The sequence below is a fragment of the Perca flavescens genome, chromosome 6, assembly GCF_004354835.1.
Source record: "Perca flavescens isolate YP-PL-M2 chromosome 6, PFLA_1.0, whole genome shotgun sequence".
Lineage (NCBI taxonomy): Eukaryota > Metazoa > Chordata > Actinopteri > Perciformes > Percidae > Perca > Perca flavescens.
This window is the reverse complement of record NC_041336.1, coordinates 29,812,699-29,834,201: the sequence shown is the minus strand read 5'-3', so window position 1 is coordinate 29,834,201 and position 21,503 is coordinate 29,812,699. Positions and strand designations below refer to the sequence as shown.

The window sequence follows — 21,503 nt, the reverse complement described above, 5'->3', positions numbered from 1 at the left end:
GTAGCTTTTCTCTGGATGCCCTTTTAAACAATGGACAAATCTGATGAACCAAGTCACAAGTTCCCTGACTGTGACCAAAACCAACATGAGAATTTAATTTAGGAAAATAGGGTAAATCAGCATTAGCTCAGTAGGGACGGGATGCTGTCGTCCTTTGCGGTCCCACTTTGTAATCCAGTTAGAGCTTATTTTTAAAGAGCAGTTTGGACTATTGCATTAAAGGTTTAATTCCCAGTGATATAATTTGTCATCAGCCTTCTGACTATAAGCCAAACAGGAAATCAAATAACGTAGGACAAATGGTCTTTCTTTTAACTTTCAAACTATTTTTTTTTTTTTGCCGAGATTCTCCCTCCTCTGCTTCAGATATAAACAGAGGTCTCCCTCCAGCTTGATCCATCTGTGTGTCTCCTTTCCACTTTCTATGAGAGCTGAGAAAACAGATTCACCAGGCGAGTCCCAACTTCAGCTGGCTTCTATTTCCTCCCAACCTGTGGGTTATGGCCCACAGACAGTTGATGTTCTGCACATGGTTTTCTCTCCATCTCTGGCAGTCCCCCCCCTCTGTCTGCTCATATTAAACTGATCAGGCCTGATCTGGGTATTTTATTGTTTCCTCTGAAGGGAAAGGGAATCGGGACACAATATAGATGTGTGTGTGTGTGTGTGTGTGTGTGTGTGTGTGTGTGTGCCTGTATAAGTGTATTTGATTAGGAAGGACAAGCAAGAAGGGCTTACGTAGATGTAAATTAATTTCTAAAGGATACCCTCTCTACTTGAAGCCAACGGGCAAGGCGGCTTATGGGATGCAAAAGGTTCTGATTCTCATTTCCGATGCGTGTTGGCTGGGGTGTGTCATTTTCATGCCCCCGCGAAAAAAAAAAATCTGAAACTGTTTTGTTGCAGAAATGCTGAACTCATCTTCTTCTAACAGTGTGAATCTGCAGTGACATTTTACATGGAGCAGGTGGTGGTTCATTAAGTCAAAGGTACCTGGTGCACCATGTCCCACTGTGTAGGCAATCTGGTCAGCCAGGATACTGTTGGCCTTAGTGTGCTGTAGGTGAGTCTGACAAAGCCCCAGGCTTGACAGAAACAGTTCAGTCTTTGTCCAATTTTATTTGGGGGAAAAACATGACTGTGCAAATATTTACAAAAAAACAGAGAATGTGCGGTTCATTAACTTTTCCTGTATGTGTCACAGAACATGTTTCTGACTTTCCTCCTTCCAACTCCGACCACAAACCAATGCAGCGGAGGGAGTCAGCACCCGTTTGTGTTAAGAATAGAACTCGATATTACAGAGGAATCTCCAAACGGCCTGTGAAAATAAAGGGGTTCCGAGAAGCTCTTCGCTAGAGCTTTTCGGTCATTGCCAGGACTTTTCTTTGCAGTTTGTTGTTTAATGTGGTTGGTAGAAACTGTTTCTTATTTGAGAAGAGTGACACGTCCCGTCTCTACTCACGCAAGAATGATTGGAAGGGAGCCTGGAAAAAACGGGGCTCATTCCGGGAGACCAGACAAGGACTCTTGTACTGTGTGTGCATCTCGACGTCGGAGACAAGCAACTGGTCTTGAGAAGCACGCCAAAAGTACTGCCGATGGTACTGCATTTATCAACAGCATATGTTTCCTCAATCCATTGGCTAAAGGCAGTTTTATCTCATATTCAATAACTCACGAGCAGCAAAAATCTGACAATTGGCTTAAGTGATGTCTTAGAAAGTAATAATCGCGTAGATTTTCATTCAAATAAATGTCTACTAAGTCACTATCGTTGAATGAGGTAACACAATGATGACTGAGCTTACGGCCCACTGATTAAAGCCCTTACATCTGCAGTGTAACCAAGAGGATGTCAATGGCGACATTCCAGGGAAGAATCCCAAGCAGATGACACGTTTTTCATCACTTAGCAGCGGTTGGTCCGGAGCTAATGCTACAGACTTGATCTTCAACTCACTTGTTAGTGACCAGAGACGGTTTAGAACCGAGACACTCCAACTCAGAGTAGTTTCCTGTATCTTTGTCCCGCGGGTTTCTCCACTGCCACGCCTCTTTAGGAGACTAGCGACAGGTCCTGGGTGTATTGATTCCAATGGGAGAAGTGAACGTCAACACAGATTATTATTTCGCCCCATAGTCACCAAAGTAAATATTGGACCAATTTTTTGTTTTACAAACGACATGTTGCCCGAACATGCAGACACTAAAATGGCATTTTTCGGATGGACCCATCAAGGCAAAATTTACTTTGTTTGACACCTGTCTTTGTCTCAGGAACAACCTCTCGCAAGATCTAGCAACACAGATAAACTAACATCAACTAACGTTCGTGAACACCATAACAAAACTGATTTTCATAATGCAAAATGCAGATATCTAATCTAAATGCAGATATCCAACGTGTTGACATCTAATTTCGGCAAAAGAGAATATTAATAAATTATACAAATATAACTTTTCATCCGTCCACATGACTACACTTTCAAACGAGGACATGCCGATTTAGGAGACAGGAAGCGTGCACTGTTTCATACCATTGGTGCAGCCAGTAACGCGCGATCTTTAACTATAGAGAATCTTTGGGGCGACGCGGCAAGACTGTATGGATCTTTGGGAGTTTCGATCCAAAAACACATCCGCAAAACCGGGTATCGCCATAGGGGCCGCCAAAGAGAAGGAAACGGAGATCTTCGAGATTGTCCATCCATCCATCCATCCATCCAAACAGTAATATACCTGACCTTTGCTCATAAAGATACTTGGCCAATGTTCTCTCTGACATACTGCACAGCGCTAATGACACATTTCAAAGAAGGTGTTTCCCGAGTTTTAATATCACAATGGCAATGTATCAACAGGTCTACAGCATCCCTCTGCTCATATCACTGAGGCTTATCTTTGTCTGTCAGCTAGCAAGAGTGAAAGCAGCTATGACTCCGCTACAGACTGCATCTGATAATATGTTGTAATTTCACATTGGAGGCAGGGCGAGGTCGAGAGAAGATAATAATCTGCTTACATGTCTGAAACAATACAGTCTCTATTAAACTAATATTCTCTTTTGAGCTGAAGGGAACATACAGAAAAGTGAAACTAGGCATCAGTATTCAACCACAGTACGTGTCGACCGCATTTGCATTGAACAAAAACAAGAGGGTCACATGACGTGAATGGAAAATAAAGGTGGTTTTCACTAGCATATGTGTCCCAGAGTGTTTGCTTCATCCTTCCGCTGTTTCAAACAAGTGGGGCTATTTAAAGGCACGGGTTTGCCTTTTTATAGAAGAGCAGACACCAATGTGTGAAAGAAATGTTCTCTCTAAACAACGTCAGTGACCACAACTATGCTTGAAGTGGGACAGCGGGCCGGAAGAGTCTTTTCATACAAGCGAGCAAAAAAAAGTGTTGACAACAGTGTGTGTGTGTGTCCTCCGCTCCAGCCCACCTCGAGTACCTGGCCACAGTGTTGGTTGTTTCTCTCACTGTTGACACATACACACACACACACACACACACACACACACACACACACACACACACACACACACACACACTGAAACCCTCAAAAGCAAACAGCTTCACTAGGATTTCCACATTCTTTGTTATTGAAACAATGAATGTATTACAGTCATCATTGTCACAGAGGGTCTGTTTACAGTAATTATATTGTTTTCTTTGTGAATGCTTTTCAATCAGTAAGCCCCATACAAGCATCATGAATAAGAAAGTACATTTGTTTCTACTGCATTGATATTCTTTTCATCTTCATTTATAATAACAGTTACGCTAGTCAAACTCTATAATGATACATTGCAGCCTTCAAATCTCTTTGACGATGTATAGCAAATTGTCAATCAGTGTGTTTATATGCAGTTTAAAAACCCGGTTATATTCGGGTTAAGGCAATAGCCCGGTTTCTCAAACGCCACACCTTACTCCAGCTAAACTACTCCAGACTTCTCACACCCCAGTTAACAGACCTAGATAACTCCTTTTAGTAACTGGGGTATTCATCCACTGAGGACTTTGTCTTAAGGCACAGAGAATGTACAAAATGTACAGCGCTGAAAAGTTGCCCATGTTCTTCCCAAAAGAAGCCTTATTCCGATCAATTGTACATTTGCAGAGCGCCACCTAACCTACTGCAGGTAGAGTTACTCCCATCATTCTTCCCATTCTTCCCAGCTCATGTATACGGGAAGAACTGGCATAAACCGGGGTAACCCCGGTTACTGCTGTGCATGTAAAGGCACCGAATGGCGTTGCAAGTTGCAAACTCTGCCTGCAATCTACTAGCTTTGATGTGACTTCACCAGAGAAATCCTGTCTGTTTTGGTGGCGCCTGCAGAGCTTTACTTCTGCACTCAGAGCAGTTCTGCCTCAGCTGTCATACAGCAAAGTTGTATTATTATTATTTATTTTTTTAAAGATAATTTTTTGGGCATCTTAGGCATCTTTATTATGCAGGCTGAAGATGTGAAAGGGGAGAGAGAGGGGCCCCCAAAGCTGTATTGTTACACTCAATGTAACCTCTTTGATTGAAACACTGTGAACATGTTGTACTGTATATGTTAATATGTGTGTCTTTAAAAGCATGGTAAATCTCAAAATAGAACTCAATAGCTTGTGAGTCATGGTCTCCTTGGCTGTTAACACTTGCGAGTTAATTATGCTCCTTTGTGAAGACTTTGGGGCTGCTTGTGTGGTCCACACTGTACTTGTTGTTTACTTGGCAACAAAAGAGAGAACGCAACAAGTCATCTTTTAATTAGAGCTGTGTTCCTGCTCAGGGAAACGAGATGCATCGTGGAGGCTGATAAGCCTCTACATCTCTCTTTCTGTCTCCCTCTCTCTCTCAGTTTAAGAACCGTATATGAAATGGATCTGCTATAGACAGCATGGACAGGGTTTGTCAGCCCTACACTGGTCCAGTTACCCACAAGGAACTCACCCATCATATAATCAGGCATCTCCAAATAGGGCCTTGCTTTACTTTCTCTCAGAGCCTCGTCCAAAATCCCAAATCACTTATCTGCTGTGGCCATAAATACATCTGCTGATAATCTAAATGTCACGTCTTATTAACAGCTACAGATTTACTGTATAACACAATGCACGCCTCCCAGCAGCATTACACCCATTAGACACTGATCAATAAATACAATACACCATTGTTTTTCAACTCTGGATTATCACAGGGTATCACGAGGAGGGGGGTGGGGGACAGTAGAGCGGGTCCGGTTGCTGGTTGGAATCCCAAAGCCAGCTGGCGCCATGTGGGTGGTGAATCTGTGGGAAACGAGCCTTCAACCACTACTGATCAGCAGCTAGAAAAGTTGTTTTGTGCCTTGAGAAAGGCCCTGAACTCTCGACTGCTGCTCAACAGCCAGCAGCAAAGCACCTATGAATGGGAAGCACTGTTTCGCTGAAAGAAGAAGCAAGCACGCTTAGTCATCTTTCTCTAACTACGTAACGATAAAATAGCAGTATTCCAGTTGAAAGTGATACCAATGCTGATATTTCACCTGCGGCCGTTGTGAAAAGTCAATAGCTCACCACGTAATTTGGAGGCTGAACCCTTCTCTAAACTCTCGGCAACACATTCTTCAAATTCCAAAGTGAAAGCCATCTATAAACACTGAGGCCGGGGGACACATGATGAACATGGGGGAGAGGTATTCCTGGAGTTTTCAGGTTGCTACATGAATGGCTGCCTAGTAGATGCATTTGTGTGCGTGTGCGTGTGCGTGTGCGTGTGCGTGTGCGTGTGCGTCAGCAGGGGGGGGCATTGTGCGAGGTGGGGGTGTGAAAGTCAGGTCGCCGGGGATTGACTTCTTTTCATCAACAGCGCTCGGAGGCTCTGTCACTCAGCAGGTACACCTCATCGCTGGGGAACGCTGTCTCACTACAGAATAAACACACCTCACATCGTGTGCTCTCACTCACAGGCTACTTCCAAGCGGTGCCACGTCAGAACGTCAAAAACATCGACCACAAAAAAAAAAAAAACAGCCCGCAAACTTTCACACGGCCCGTTGACGGCTGCGGTAAACTACAGCGGATGGATGTCAAAACACGGAGAAATGCTCTAAGGGATGAAGGTGAAGTGTGCAGCTTGCGAAAAGCACACACGTCTTTCAGCGTGGTGATAAAAAAATGAAGTAAAAATAAAAAAGGTGGGATATAATTATGACGATTACCGTTTGGAGGCAGGAAGGTGAAGCGCTGGCACTGGCTCCTCTTCCTCTTGCCGTTGCAGACGTAGAAGTTAACCTGCACCGGGCTGGATATTCTCTGGTTCCTGTACGGCGGGATCTCCACAACAAGAGAACTCTTAAAAACAAATGAGATACAATAAGATGTTACACCTTTACGGGATGAGAATGCTGCTGATGCCTTTAGATGTGTTTATGTCTCATGTGATTTTATGGCACACTAGCAGTTTACAGTGTGACTTCCTGCAGCATATTAATCAAAAGCTATGTTTATTTTTCAGCTGGCCTGCATTTAGGGTACTGTTTCCAAGAGGCTGGACTGGGAACTGGTTTAAATGAGCTCGTCTGGACTGTGTAGACGCAGTAGTTGAGCCCATGAGGTTGGTCCAGTGCCCGTGTTTGTCTCTGAGGAAAACCCCAGGGCTTTTAGCTCTGTCCCCGTACAGCACCAGAGGAGAGGAGAGAGAGGTAGCCGGCCTATTTGTTTGCACAGCCATGTCTCCCTGTGGAGCGGCTCGCCTGTCCTCCCCCCCCCCCCCCCTAGGCCAGAGCCCGGCATGTCTGGACGGATGTGAACTTTCGACTGCTTTCTTTCTGACGAGGGACCGCGGAGCAAATTTGTCTGAGTGTATGTGTCTAATTCCTGGGATGGCGGTCACTCCTGTGGTGGTCTAAACGGGCCAGAATGACAGGAAGCAGGTTTTTGTTGGTTATCACTGTGGATGGAGGGAGCCATGGGGTCGTGGGGTTGGAGGTTGAGGGGCCCGAGTACTCCACCCTGGTCTGCCCTCCAGATGACGACAAAGAAAACAAGCAGGTGGCTGATTGAGTGTGTAAAGTGTGTGTGTGTGTGTGTGTGTGTGTGTGTGTGTGTGTGTGTGAGTGCACATGGCTTTTCCCTCTCCATCCACACCAATGAAAGTTAGCACGCTCTGGATGGCAATAAAAACACAGTCGGGCAGACAGTCTGGAGCACTTTAAGGTAGTCTGGTGGCCACTGACATGAGAGGAAGGCCAGGGCTCGCTTGCTGTCTCTCTCTCTCTCTCTTCTTGTTTGTTAGCTGTACAAATAAACACACTGTAATATTTGTCTTTCAACGTCTTTGCCTCCCCCCCCCCGGCCGAGCCTTGCACGCCTGCTAATTTTCAAGCATCTGGGACTCCAGCCATAGCACATGAGCCAGCCCCACAGGCCAATTAGACATCAGAGTTCATATTCACTCTTCTGACGCAACCAAGTCACTTACCTGAGTGAAATAGCAGCAACAACAAGGAGAAAAAAAAACACCCTGAAGTTGCAGCATTTAGATGCGTGTGGTTTATTTCAGACCCCGCGCAAGTGTAAATTGCCTCGGTTAGTTTACAAAAAAAAAAAAAAAAAAAAAAAGGGGGGCAGTGGGGGGGAGGGTTGGGGAGGATGAGACGCCGCTGATGAAAGGCATCAGCAATGCAAAACAGACCGCCATCACGCACAAGCAAGAGCTTTTTCACAGATCCTGTACTGGGCTCTTTGCACTGAAAGCAGACCTGACGAACCTCAGTCAAGTCCTAATGAACTCCAGAGCACAACCAGCTTACTGTGGCACGAAGAACAACATTTGCTTCGTTCCGTCTTGACGATTCCATTTTTATATTAACACAATCTGAATGTGTGGCTGAGCGACAGTGAAATGTGTGCACTTTTGTTCTCATTACGGCTCTGATGAAAAGCAGCAGGTAAAAGCAGGGATGTAATCCACTTCTTGGCTACATACGAGGCGTTTAGGTCCAAATTTACACTTTGCTGTGAACTAAACGTCTGGCCATGGTGGGAGGACTGTGGCAGGAGTGTGTGCGTTTGTGCTTCTATTTCGTAACACGCGTGTTTGTGTGTTTTTTTGGCGCATTTTAGAGGCAAAAAACAAATCTGAGAGCCCGTGTTTACTACAGTACAGAGATTTTGTGAAAATTCCATTCAAGATTGCATGGGCTAATCATTATTGTCTACGTTGCAACTTGTAATGCCTGAGCAAAGGTTACATCATTACAGGGGACAGATGATGATGAGGAGACAGAGAGGAAAAGGAGAGAGTGTCGAGGGAGAGTGGGACGGAAGGCAGAGGGAGCATTACCAATGAGTCACGGCCGTGAGGTGCACTTACATTTTTGACGGAGTCCTTGTCAACTTTGGCTTCTGTCTCCCACAGATGATGCCCATCTATCGGCAAAAGAATAAAATACAATACTTTAGGTTGTCTTATTACACAAACACAATGGAGCTTAAATGGAAGGCGGCTATAATCTGGGAGATGATACTCATATCTGTGACAAATAACAGATGTGTGTTCTGGCTGAGGGTTGAGACTAGACTATCAGTCCAATCTGTTTTTACTGTTGCACGACTAAAACTACTTTTGAACGCACACAACCAAAACAAGTTCCTTCCTGAAGCTATTTTGCAGAGGTGCCGTTGCTCTGTCCGGCCGCCCAAGATGATTGTGATTGGTTTAAAGAAATACCAATAACCCAGAGAATGTTTTTCTCCCATCCTGGTACATTGTATGGACTAGCCAAGACCCTCCTCCGCAGCGCTGTGGTCTGGCAACATGAGACTAGGGTTTAGGGGTTTTAGCATTTGTTCAGTGCAGTGCTGAAACAATTTGTAGATTAAACAATTAGTCAATAATGTAATAACTGATCAAAAACTATTCATCAAGTAAAAATGCTGATCATTCACTGGTTTCAACTTCTCAAATGCATGTGTTGCTCCTCTAAGTGAAAACCTTAAAGGAAGATGTAATTTTAGGTTTTGGAAAATCGTTACCCAGTCCCTCCAGAAAAACATGATTATGCGATCCGCATATTTAAGCGGGGGCCGCATTTTTTCAAATACGCCGCACTTTCACCGCTTATAAATAGCCGATTTCCGCGCAAAATATGCGGGGCTTGCATGATTTCATAATCCCCGCATTTTTGTTGCAAAAAAGTCACATATATCTTAACAGAAAGTTGAAAAATGTGTTTATGTGAGTAGCCATTTTCACATGTTGCCATGGGAACGTTATGAAGTGACATAACGCGACGTGAACATCATCGAAAAGCAGGGTGTTGGGGGAATCACTTTTTTTTTCTCTTTTTCATCAAACCGCAGTTTTTGCAAGTTCCCGCAATTTCATCGCAGAAAATTGCATAAATATCCCGCATATTCCATCGCATTTTTTAAGAAACCGTGCCGCATAATCAAGGTTTTTTGCCCGCAACTATCACAAAAAAAAAATTCTGGAAGGACTGGTTATGGGTATTTTTCACTATTTTATGACTTTTTTTTTTTAAACAAAAATATCATGAAGATAAGCATGAACTGTAGCCCTAGGTCAGCGACAGTAACAAGTTTGTCTCCGTTTAATCTCCGATCTTCGACGGGGTCGACTTACTCTCTTCTTCTGTCTACCTCTGTTAAATTCGTCACTATTCTTGTCCCTCATTAAATCCTGGATTAGATGCTTTTCCCTCCCTTTACTTCTATTCTTAACTCAGCTCTGTGAAAAGAGCAGCTTTTGTCTCTTCTCTCTTTCTTCTCATCTCCACCGTGTTGTGGTAGGGAGGCTTCCCTTGCTGCCATGCAATAAAAGTCCTGTGAGCTACTGCAGCTGTTGGGAGCCTGCAGAAGCTCAGCTCACATTCTTTGGGTTTTCATGCCACACCTTAGCGAACAGACTCTCTGGGCTCTGCTAAGGCAATCAGCGCTGACCACGGTGCCATTTGTTTTGTTTTTTCAGAACCGATGACTCATTGGGGCTGTGAGAAATAGAAGTGACACAGAGCAGTCTTTGTGTCAGTGGCACACCAAGTGAGGCAACAGCATGGGCACTGTGGCACTGCTTCTGTGCGTTAGCTGGGGCTCAGCAGCAGCAGCAGCACGCTGCTGAGCCTTTTCATGCTCGCTGAAACGCTGGCGCTTTAGCTTCTGGGACAGGACAACCATCAGATAAGATAATCAGAGACCAGTTTCCAAATAACTGATAGCAGAAATCCAGCAGCTCTGGAAGATGTAAAATGCATTATGTTTTTCACATCATGCAGCAAGTGAAAGAATAAAGGATCCCAGTCACGTTTGGCTTATTATTGGTGAGCTGTGGTAGCGGGGGCGGGTGGTCAGCTTCATTATTCAGAGAGTGAACATCAGTAGATATCTCTTTCCAAAATGGCCTTATTAAAACTCAGGGAAAGAGAAAAACAGACGGTGAACAGATCAGATAAGGGTTTTCTATTTGAACTGGGGGAAATAAGAGTTGCATATGGAGAAATGTGCCTCGCTGTAATGGTGATGATGTGGATGACCTGGAGGGGTGACACAAGCAGGGTCCTATAGGACTACCACGGGGGGCAAAGCAATGATACTGTGCACGTTAGGGCTGTCCACTAAAGAAATTCTTAGTCGACTAACACTTATACGATTTTGTTGACTAATCGATTAGTTGATTTAATTGACAGAGCTGTGCGCTTTGAGAGGTTGTTAAGACTAGAAAAGCACAATATAAATGTAGTTAATTAACCATCTGTAAAACTGAGTTTCTCCACAATTAATCCTGCAAAAGCACCACTTTAAATCTTGTGTTTACCATAAATGTGCTCAGAAGTTTCTTGGAAATGAGTAATTAAGCATGAATAAGCATAAAAAATGACTAATGGACTAAAGAAATCTTAGTCGACTAAGACCAAAACGACCGATTAGTCGACTAATCGACTAAGAGGTGGCAGCCCTAGTGCACGTGGCAGGGGATTGAGATGTGAGGAAGAGTAAAGCACACGTAACGCTGGGAAGTGGCTCAGAGAAGTGAAGGGCAGTGAGAGGGAGCACAGACAGGGAGAAGGTCAGAGACAAACAGAGATGAGCGTTCCTCATGTTACGTCTAGGGGAACCAAGAGGGAATCTCACCCGCCTCCGCTCTGGGAGACACTCCAAGAGGGGAAACCTTAGACTACGACGTCAAGCCCAACCTCCACTAAGTAAACATGTTTTTCTTCACCTTTGTTTCTCTCTCTCTCTGTCTCTCTCTCTACCTTATTCCTGATCTTATTTTCTCTCACCTTTTACACCTCTCTGCCACTTTGCTCCTGTGAACGTTTCAACGATTGTTCCGTCAGACTTCGCAAATCCTAAAACTGAGACTGAATTGACATGGGGCCCACATGTGGCATACCTTTGCAAGGCAGAGAGCGCCGTTGTGACTGATAACCGCAGAACTTTCCATTCACTCCTTCTTCCCTGCAACATCTGCAAAATGCTTCTGTTCCCGACAACACCTCCTCCTTCACGCAGCCTCCACCCACGCACGATGCGCGCGCACACACACACACACACACACACACACACACACACACACACACACACACACACACACACACACACACACACACAGATGCAGGCGCATGCACACACACACACACGCAGCCACAGTATCCTCTACCTTTGTTCAGACCTTCGACTCGAATGATAAGAGGGGGAAGCACAAAACAATAGGTGGTAAGTGGAGCTGTGTCTTGAGAAGTCTTACTATAATCCAGTCCCGTTTCAACAGAGAAATGAATGGAACACACACACACACACACACACACACACACACACACACACACACACACACACACACACACAAATAGAAACACATTTTACCTTTGTGTGGTAAACCAACCATCTAGCTGTTGCTCTACTTGCATGACTCACTTGTGCAAATGATATCCACAAAGACTAACACCAACACAGACAACCAGGACAACACACTCATTCATCAGGCAATTAGAGCGCATGGGTGAGGCTTCTTGGAGGCTTCTTCAATTCACGACCACACATTACGTTGTGTAGTGTACATGGTGATAAAACAGCAACAGCGTTGCTGTTATAATCTCACACAAACAAATCCTCATCTGTCATATTTTTATGGACCGAATGTTGATGAAGATGTAGAGACTGCGTGTCCTCTATTTGGTGTATCCTCTATCTGGCAAATTCAAAAGGCAAACAACCACTGCTGATGCCAACAATATTTTCTGGCATGTCATATTTCATGGGTTTTTACAAAGCCACAGATAGCTGAGTGATGGCATATCGGCCCTCACAATGAACTTGCAGGTTTTGGCTTTCCAGAGGTGTTTCTTCCTGCTAAAAAAAAAAAAAAAAAAAAAAAGGGTTGTACACAACAACTTCCACTGACCAAAGAGAATATTTTTGAGAATGGAAAATATGATTCACATGCAAATAGGTTGTCTCGTGAAACAACCCAGGCATATTTTGCGGCTATGTCTCTTTTCTTTTTTCAGAGATGAATTTCAGGAGTATTTTCCCTCTCTCTTTCCTGTTTACATAAGTCAAGTTTATTTTCCGTTGTAGTACCATTCTGCTGCTGCTACTCGCGCTGCAAGCGCTTCCGTGATTTTACACATATTTTCACAGCAATTACCTCGTTGTCCAATGAGGAGCAAAGCCAAAAGGCCAAAAAGGGGTCCCCCCCCCTGATCGCAGAGGTGCAGCTGCTTTCCCGTCTGAAGCACCTGACCTCTGCCAATCTGAGGAGTGGTGAAACTGGAGAAATGGGGGCCTGCTTTAGATGGAGAGGCTTCTGTATAAATTATGACCTGACAGTTGATTTATGATGGGTTTATAGTCAGGAAGTGAGTTATTCTGGGTGTAAAACAGGGAAAGCGTGAGCTGACTTGACCTGTGGGTGCAGGCTGAGGAGGATGGCGGCCAGTAGAGATGAATTTTATCCTTTTATCAAGACTCCAGCTGTAGCAGGCATTGAGCCTGAAATTGATCTAAAGACTAAGAGGGATGGCTGGAAGTAAGAGCATCCAGACTTTGACATTTGTATAGTATTTGTGTTCACATGGAAGACATTAAGGTTGTTTGCACAGTATATCAGAGCGTAGAGAGAAGGTCACTAAGGTACCTTGGCTTCCAAAGGCTTAAACTGAGTGTATGGTGTAGAGGACTGCAGCCAGATGGTGTTTTGGTATTTGTCTAGGGTCTCTTATGGCAGCTACACACCAACCAGACGGCCAGCCGTCGGCAGAAAAGCCAGTCGGACTGATCAGTCTCCCGGAGTTGGTCCAAAAAGTGCCACAGAACACACCAAAGAGACAAGACGTAATGCGTCTCCATAACAGCAGGCGGCGCTAATCTGTATTGTTGCCCAAAAAATTAAAACCGGCAGCTGATTGGACGAACGCGTCACATGGGCTTGTTTTCTCCGGAAATTCAAAGCCAGACTGTCATGGCGGCTCGTTCAGAATTCGATCTCATATTGTACTAAAATAATTCACTGATACATGTTTCTGAAAACATTTTAAGCGAGAAATAGGCCGTGCAGTTGCTGAATCTGTCTTCATTTCAGCTCAACAAAGGTCAGTTTAAAAGATTTTCGTCAGATTTTGAGAGACTCTAGTCACGCCCATTTCTGGGTGAGTCCCGACTGCCCTGCCGCCGACTGAACATGTCAGGTCGGCCAAAATAAAGGCCGACGGCCCCTCGGACGGACGACGGCACGGAACACACCGAACAGACTAGAGTCACTGTCCTCGCCAGACTGTCCGACGGCCGATTGTCGGGTTAGTGTGTCAGCGCCTTTAAACTGTTTGCAGACAAATTGGACCCAAAGTCCCCATGCATTGAGCAACGTTTCATCAAGATGTATCACTAGTCATATTCCATGGAAAGGGCATTTCTTAAGATCTACTCCAAAAAGGGAAATGGAAACAATTGTCTCTCTCTGATTCAAACCACTTATCTGGCTATGACATGTTCTGACAGGTCTGAAAAAAAAAAAGGGTGGAGGCCACAGGACATCTTTCTGTTATGATTCCGGTATTATCCGACCGATCCCTTTGATGTATAGACGTGCCCAAAGCAGACGCATTCCCAAATGGTGCATTGGCCTGTTGCTGATGAAACTTTACATCATAATAGAAAACCACTTTAATGAGCCTGGGGCTTTGAGGGTCGGAAGGAGACTTTTAGTTCTATTTCACATAAGCTTCACCTTATAACAGGACACTAAAGGTTTAACGTTGCATCCTCGTACTAAATATTTGTATAATACAGGCTCAGCTAGCCAAATGAATCTCAGTGAAGGGGCCAGTGACGTCTCCACCCTCCAATACTCTATGTCATGGTTCGTTCTTTTGGGGGTATTGACCCATCCATTTCCCTTAGGTACAGCTTTGGAACCCGTGGTAGCTAATGCATGCTTTATAGGGTAAGGTAAAGGAGCATGAGAGGTTAAGCCCCGACAGCGCTGTTAGAGGGCTCCTCCTAGAACTACGATTATTATACATAATCATTGATTTTGGTGCAGTATACCATCCTAATTAGACAGGATACTGCAACTCACACGTCTCTAATCTCTAGCCTGAAGCAGGGGTGGAATCTGACTTTAGACTGCCATAGTGGCAAAATGTGAGCCAAGATTATGCAGGTGATCCTAGCCTAAAGCCAAAGGGCAGTCTAGACATAGCGCTAGAAGTACAACACATCAACCGATTTGTCTGGTGTTTAGACTTGCCCTAGGTAGAAGTGTTTAATGAAGTATAAACAGTCTACGGATGAACTCTTAACAGCGCGGATCACAGTCTGTAAGGCCTGCCTTCCTCAAATTCTGGAGTTATGAGAATCTGAATATTTCAGCCTGTTGCTGAGGACTTTCCAACGTGAAAAGAGAAATAGCCTTGGGGTATTGCCGTGGACGTTGCTGTCCTAATGTTACAGATTACACTGTAGCTCCGACTTCTCTTAGTCTTGGCTGTGAGCGGGACCAGCCTGAAGCAGAGGTGGAGAAGACCAGACTTCTCCCTGCTGCAGCCCAGGCGTGTGTGGTGCTGCCGAGCTCCAGGCAACGCTCCAATCCGACCAGATGTAAAAACTATCCAGCTCACCAGGGAATTCCCTTACCTCCCCTCTGAGTCAGAGTGTAGGCTTTCCCCAGCTCTCTCTCTCTCTCTCTCTGTCTGTCTGTCTGTCGGTCTCCCTATTTTTCCTGCCTCTAGCACTCATTCCATCCATGGAAAGGAGGGCAAGCCAGAATGCACACTGCAATAGGTGCGCCAGGTATGTCCTCCGACACCTGTGCCAAAAAAGAGCGGTTTGGGCAAACTGAAACACTGACACAACCTCAGCACATAAAAACCAAGGACAACTATGCAAAAGAAGATGGAAAGTTTTTCTAAGCACCCACACTGCGGCTATGTGAAGGGCACAACTCTCCACGGCAGAGAAAAGAAAATGATAAGGTCTATTAAAAATACACATCAACAATAATTACCATTGAAAATCATGTTTACAATACAGCAGAAAAACTAAAATGTGGACTTAAGGTTCCTGAGTCTTTCATTATCTAGCTACAATTTGCTCTCCCTGCTATGTGTGGTCGGCGATGAAGTAAAAAAAAAAAAACAGGAAAAGCAGTTATATTAATGAGTACACATGGTATTTTCTCACTGAACAAGAGTCAACATGAGGACAGGAGACAAGAGGTCACAAGCAGGATTTCTAAGGAAGCCCTGTCGTCCCCTCTTCCTCTCCTCGTCCTCCCCTCTCTCTCTCTTTCCTCTACCTACTCTCTGAGGGTCTCGTCTTTTCCGTTTCACCCATCCACAGGGAATCCCTCGCGGATGACTCACTGAAAACACTTCCCACTGAACAACGCAAACAGGCCCGCAGGCTAACAGCGATAGCGCGCACGCGCGTACACAACAACAACAGACCACATGCACATTGTGAATGCACACAGTTTGCATCAGTTACCCTGCGGGTGACAAAGTGGAGCAGTGGGGATGGACGTGGCGTTTGAAAAGTAGAGGTAATTATTTTTTCTAGGCGCATTAAGGTCTCCCGCAGTGGCAGCAGCTATGAGCTCTGCTCATTTGATCTCAGGGGGATGAGGGAGGGGGGGCAGACAGACAATCAAAACAACATAGAGAGAAGGAGAGGAGAGGAGAGGATTAAAGTGGCAGCAGAAGACCGACAAAGGGAAACTATGATTTAAGAGCACAACAAGAATACATATATGCAGGGGTCCCATTTTTCTGCTTTCTCATTAAGAGAAAACACCAAATATGTCCCTTCAAAGATCCTTTGCACTGATGCAACATGTCATTATTCAAGCACACACTACCGTATGTTCACGCCAGAAATACTTACAGTGTATTAGGCAGATCTATGAAGTAGACAATTAACATAGTTTTAAATTCAAAATTGAAATCCGTTTTTAGGTTTCGCCAAGTTTTCTATTCACACCTTTTCATTAATTTATATCTAGAATCGGTCATCACCTTTTTTTCACCTTGATAGCTTTTTCATGCATTTTATAATAATAATAATAATAATCTCACTTCAAAGACAATGCCAGTGGCCCGGGTCGGACCTGTGTTACCACTTTAGATTAAACCAGTTTAAACTGAAGTGGTAACACGGAGCACCAGTGGGACTTTTGGATGTTTTTGGCGTCTCTGTTCTCTCAAACGTTGATATTATCCAGTATTTAAAGAGTTTAGGAATGAATTGACATCTGCTCTTGTTGTTTTCAGGGCGGGCAATTCAGAAAACAGGCATCTGGGTAAGTTTGTGCTAAAAACAGCTACATCCTTGAGTGTGTGAAAGCAAATGGAAATACTCAAAGAAATACATGTATTTATGATTTATGGCTGTCTCATTTGGGCTAATAGGCTTTTGTTCTGTGTGTGATCTCCCTCTGACTCAACTTGGATGATTGTAACTGGGTGTAATTATTCACACAAGTTGGATTGGGAAACTCAAAAGCCTTCTCCTGCTCCTTAGGATTTGTGGAATTTTCTGGAAGGTGTTTATTGGAGTCAATTTTGGAAAATGAGCAGCCGTCCTGACCTTCGATGGCAGCAACAGCAATGGCTGTCACCACTGTGGTGAAAGCAGTGATTGGTGTTGTGCTGTATAAACAGCATGGCTGTGCGTGCGCATGTGTATAAGCACATGTCTGCGACTAGTAATTATTGCGGTGCAATGCTCTGTATTTCATTGGTGCATTTAATCATGAACTTTTCCAGAGGAAAATAAAACCAACGTTGTAGAATAAATCTGTAATATAATTATAATTTTATTGGTTTCTTTTTTTTTTTTTTTCTTCTTATTCCAGTTTGGTCCTTCTAAATCAACAATCAGGGACATTTAAAGTCTGAAAACCTTCGTGAAACAGCAGAGTTTGAGCTGATTAAAATGCCAAAAGATGATATTTTGCTGTATATGTGTACTTTAACACACTCATAATTATAGATAGCTGCCATTAGTGAGTGGTGTGTGTGTGTGTGTGTGTGTGTGTGTGCATGCATGTGGAGTGTGTTGGTCTGTCTGTAACGGGCTTTTTTGACTTAGGAGGCCCTGGAAGCGGTGGGTCATTAAAGTTTACATAAAAGCAGACTAAGAAGTCGACGGACAACCTCTCTTTCGATCTCTCTCTCTCTCTCTCTCTCTTTCTCGACACCACAGAGACGGAAAACAAACCACTGAAATGTCGATGGCAGGCACGAGTGTGGGGATCCCGCTAGCGCAGAGCCTCACGCCGGCTAATGTCTTTAACGGGTATCGAGGATAGAGGTAAGAAGAATGGCGGATGAGGGAGTGAAAGGAAAGAATAAGAGGAAACAGAGAAGCAGAGAGAGGGGGGTTAAAAAAAAGGGTAACACAGCCTTGAAAGGGTCATGAGTCTCAAATAGCAGGGAGTGGAGAGGTGAAGGTGTTGTGTATGTATGTATGTATGTATGTATGAATGGGCTTTCCTCTCCAGGGGATCCCCCCTCCATGACTAAGTAAAGCCAGGAGGAGGGAGACCCCATATTACCAAGTTCATCCACCTCCCCTCCCCTCACCCCATCTCTACCTATCCCTTAACCCCTGAGGTGCTTAAGAATACTCTCACACGGGGAGGCAACGTTTTCCTTTTTTTAAGTCACTTAAAAAAAAAAATTCTATAAATTTTGGTGGAAATTTAGGCTCAATGGTGTTTTAAGCACATAATGGTAAGTGGACTTTTTAACCTCAAGGGCAAGTCGTTCAGATAGTATTTTAGACTATTTCAAAATGTTTTTAGTCCTTTTTATGTGGAGATAGATAGGGATAGAAATGTTTTTGTATTGCGACACCGGGGCATTTATTTTCATAACTCTCTCTCTCTCTATATATATATATATATATATATTTTTAAATGTATTTTGTAATGTCTCCAGGAGAGAGGCCAGGGCAGGTGTGGAGGTGACCTTTTATTTAAAGCTTTATTCTCCCACTGTCTGTCCTGTCCAGTGGTTCTTTTCACCTGCCTTTAATATCTGGCCTTCTTTTAAACAGATTTTTTATATAACCGAACTCTGTTTTTTAAGGAGGTTTTTAAGTGTTTTGTTCACACCAGTGGTCCCCTTGTGCCCGTGCCGCTCGCAGAGCCCATCCCGGGCATTGTGTATTAACCCTAACCTAACCTAACCCTAACCATTGCCTAATCTTAGTGCCTTCCAGGCAGCGCTGCCTGGAAGACGATGTTGGGGGCTTAAAACACCAAACACCGAAATGTAGCCATTTTTCGAAGCCTGGCATTTGGTTAGCTCAGTTGGTAGAGCGGGTGCACATATGCACAGGTTTATTCCTTAACTTAGAAGGTCCAGGGTTTGAATCCAACCTGTGAAGATTTTCCTGCATGTCTTCCCCCCTTTCATATCTCAGCTTTCCTGTCCAGTAAATGCAGAAATGCTTTGTTGAAGCAGTGATGAAAGAGTTTAAGTGTTTTCTACAGATTTGTGCAATGGATTCAGTAGTTTCCCAACCAATTGTAGCCTCCTCACCTGAATAACCTGGTAAATAGTTGGCATGAATTGAAATGTGATTTGGGAGAAGCAAGGCCCATTTTCTTACGTACTGTACATAGTACATAAAATGACAATTTTTTTTCCGTGAGAGGGCTCCATGGATGTGAGGTATTTACTTTTTTTGTAGTAAATGTATTCACAGCAGTCTTATCTTCTAATATTCAGGGTTGGTTTTATTTGTTTTCTCTATTTCACTCCCCCCTGATTAAAAACCTGTTAGTGACCTTGGTCTAGGAAAGGAAAAAAAAAGGTTTTGATGGTGTGAAAGGGAAGGTAAGTATTTGTGTGTGTAACTTGGGGTTTCTTAACCAAAACCACAAATTGGGAAATTCATGATTTATCAATTGGTGGATACTATTAGAGATGCCTCCCTTATCTCCCTTACTTGTGACTCATCATTATCATGAGCAGCAGCATAGTGTTTCAACAGACTTCAGAGGTATCACTGTGCTTGGACTTTGCTTTGATTTAATGGGTGCAATCAAGCAAATGATCACTCACTTGCAAACTTAATCAGTAGTGTTTTACCACTGCTCCCTCCCACACAGGGAGGAAACCAATGGCCGAAAAACCTGGACGAAATGAGCGAGAAATAGCCTCTTAATCATGAGTCAGTGACAAGCAGCCGTGGTGAGCATCCGGTAAAATGGGTGGAAGAGGGGGCTACAGTAGTGAAAGTAAGCGAGAGGGTTAAATGGCAAAAGCAAAGGGAGTCAGGGAGGGAGAGAGAGCGAGGGAGAGAGAGCGAGGGAGAGAGAGAGGGAAAGTGAGAAAAAGAGACGTTGCACATGCCCTGGTTGTGATTCATTCCTTAACTTGTGGCGAGCACCAGTGAACAGGCAATGGAAACTTCAGCAAATGTAAATACACTTTGGTTAAAAATATAGTGGCTTAATGCACACCACATGTGGCTCTCTGGCAAGGCCTGCTCTATTTTGACGGGAGAAAAGACTGAGGAAACGCGGCGGAGGCAGAAAGATAGAGAGAGAGACATTTGAACGAGATATTGGGGAAATTGAGAGGCAGTAAACATGGTCTGGTGACAGCAGCTTACCCTGGGCCTTTTCTACGAACACCACCTTGGAGTCAGGGAGGAAGTTGAGGCCGTTCAGGAGCATCATTTTGCCTCCGGTGGCAGAGTAACAGTCCACACTCTGCTTCTCCACCAAGGGAAGCTCCTGAGCTGAGCGCTGGGCTGTTGGAAGGAACACACAAACACACACACAGACACACACACACACACACGCACATTTCAATACAGTGTGTGTTCCCGCATACACTCACAACCCGATCTCCGTCCACTCCAAGAAGCACAGACCCAGCACAAAGCCAGTGATACAGCTTTTCTTGGTAATGGAAACAGGCTTATCAACTTTATTATGATGATTTCATGACCCCTAGCTAAGAGGTTTTCAGCCAACAGCTGCTCTTTAAATGACGCCGAAAAAAGGCGGATGACTGATCAAAACAATACTTTAATGATCTTATCCTTAGTCATTATTTTCCATCGGGAAGCCTATCGCCAACCACCTGTCTCTGCTTTCTATAACTGTGGCTAGCTAGTCACCTTTAGCCTCTGGGATATGGTGACCAGATTCACAGCCAGAGTCACATGTATGTATTATCACATAACTGTGCATTTCATCTATTATCCCCTTGCATCATTTTAGAATAAGAACTCACTAAAGCACAAAAGACCTCTAAAATCAACTTAATGAACCTTCTCTGTAATGATGAACCAACTCGGATTAACATCCACTTCAGACCATAAACTATAACGCCAGCTTTGTCTCACCATCCAACTTTAATTGGCTTCCATGGGTGCAAATAACATCACACCTATATAAACAAATGAATGACAAAGAAACAGAGCTTTCTTTCAATGCGCTCCTTCACCCGTGCCAAAACTAGGGCTGGCAAATGACCTTTGTGGAACCTGCGCTAATGGGGCAGTCTTACCACAATAACGTGTGCATTCAGTCGTAAAATGTGAATTGAGATAGATAACACGTGTGTCTGGCATCATGTACAATGCATCTATTGCCTTGGCAAATTGCTTTGATCATATAAAGCTTACTGGCTGCAGAGGCACTGAATTTTCTCCAGCAGGTAATAAAATAGTAGCTCAGTTTATTGGATTACAACAATAGATGCCACCTTTTGCTCAAGTGGAAAGCCAACAGAAAAGGCTTGCCAGTTTGTGAGTGTGTGACTTACAACATTCAATGGGGTTCGAAGAAGCCTGTAGGGACACTGTCCTGCCGTTGGGCTGGTTGATGTGCACGCGAAACACCAATCTCACGCGCGTGTTCTTACGTCCGATGTCTGTTTCTCCTTTGCGAAGCTCAATGTCCGAATTACGCAGCTTCAGGATCCCTGCACAATCAATTCTAGGACAGAGGCAGGAAAGGGTACAATTTAACA

The 21,503-nt window shown here is 44.1% G+C and overlaps 1 protein-coding gene across 1 annotated transcript in view; it reads right to left on the bottom strand.

Annotated features, from left to right (window-relative positions):
• LOC114557221 (nuclear factor of activated T-cells, cytoplasmic 1) overlaps window positions 1-21,503 on the bottom strand; it is a 72,341-nt gene that overhangs the window by 30,554 nt on the left and 20,284 nt on the right. The window contains exons 5-8 of the mRNA XM_028580593.1: window positions 21,297-21,469; window positions 20,134-20,274; window positions 8,363-8,418; window positions 6,207-6,339 (exon numbers count right to left, since the gene is read on the bottom strand). Coding sequence (XP_028436394.1) covers window positions 6,207-6,339; window positions 8,363-8,418; window positions 20,134-20,274; window positions 21,297-21,469 — 503 coding nt within the window. The remainder of the gene's footprint in view (window positions 1-6,206; window positions 6,340-8,362; window positions 8,419-20,133; window positions 20,275-21,296; window positions 21,470-21,503) is intronic.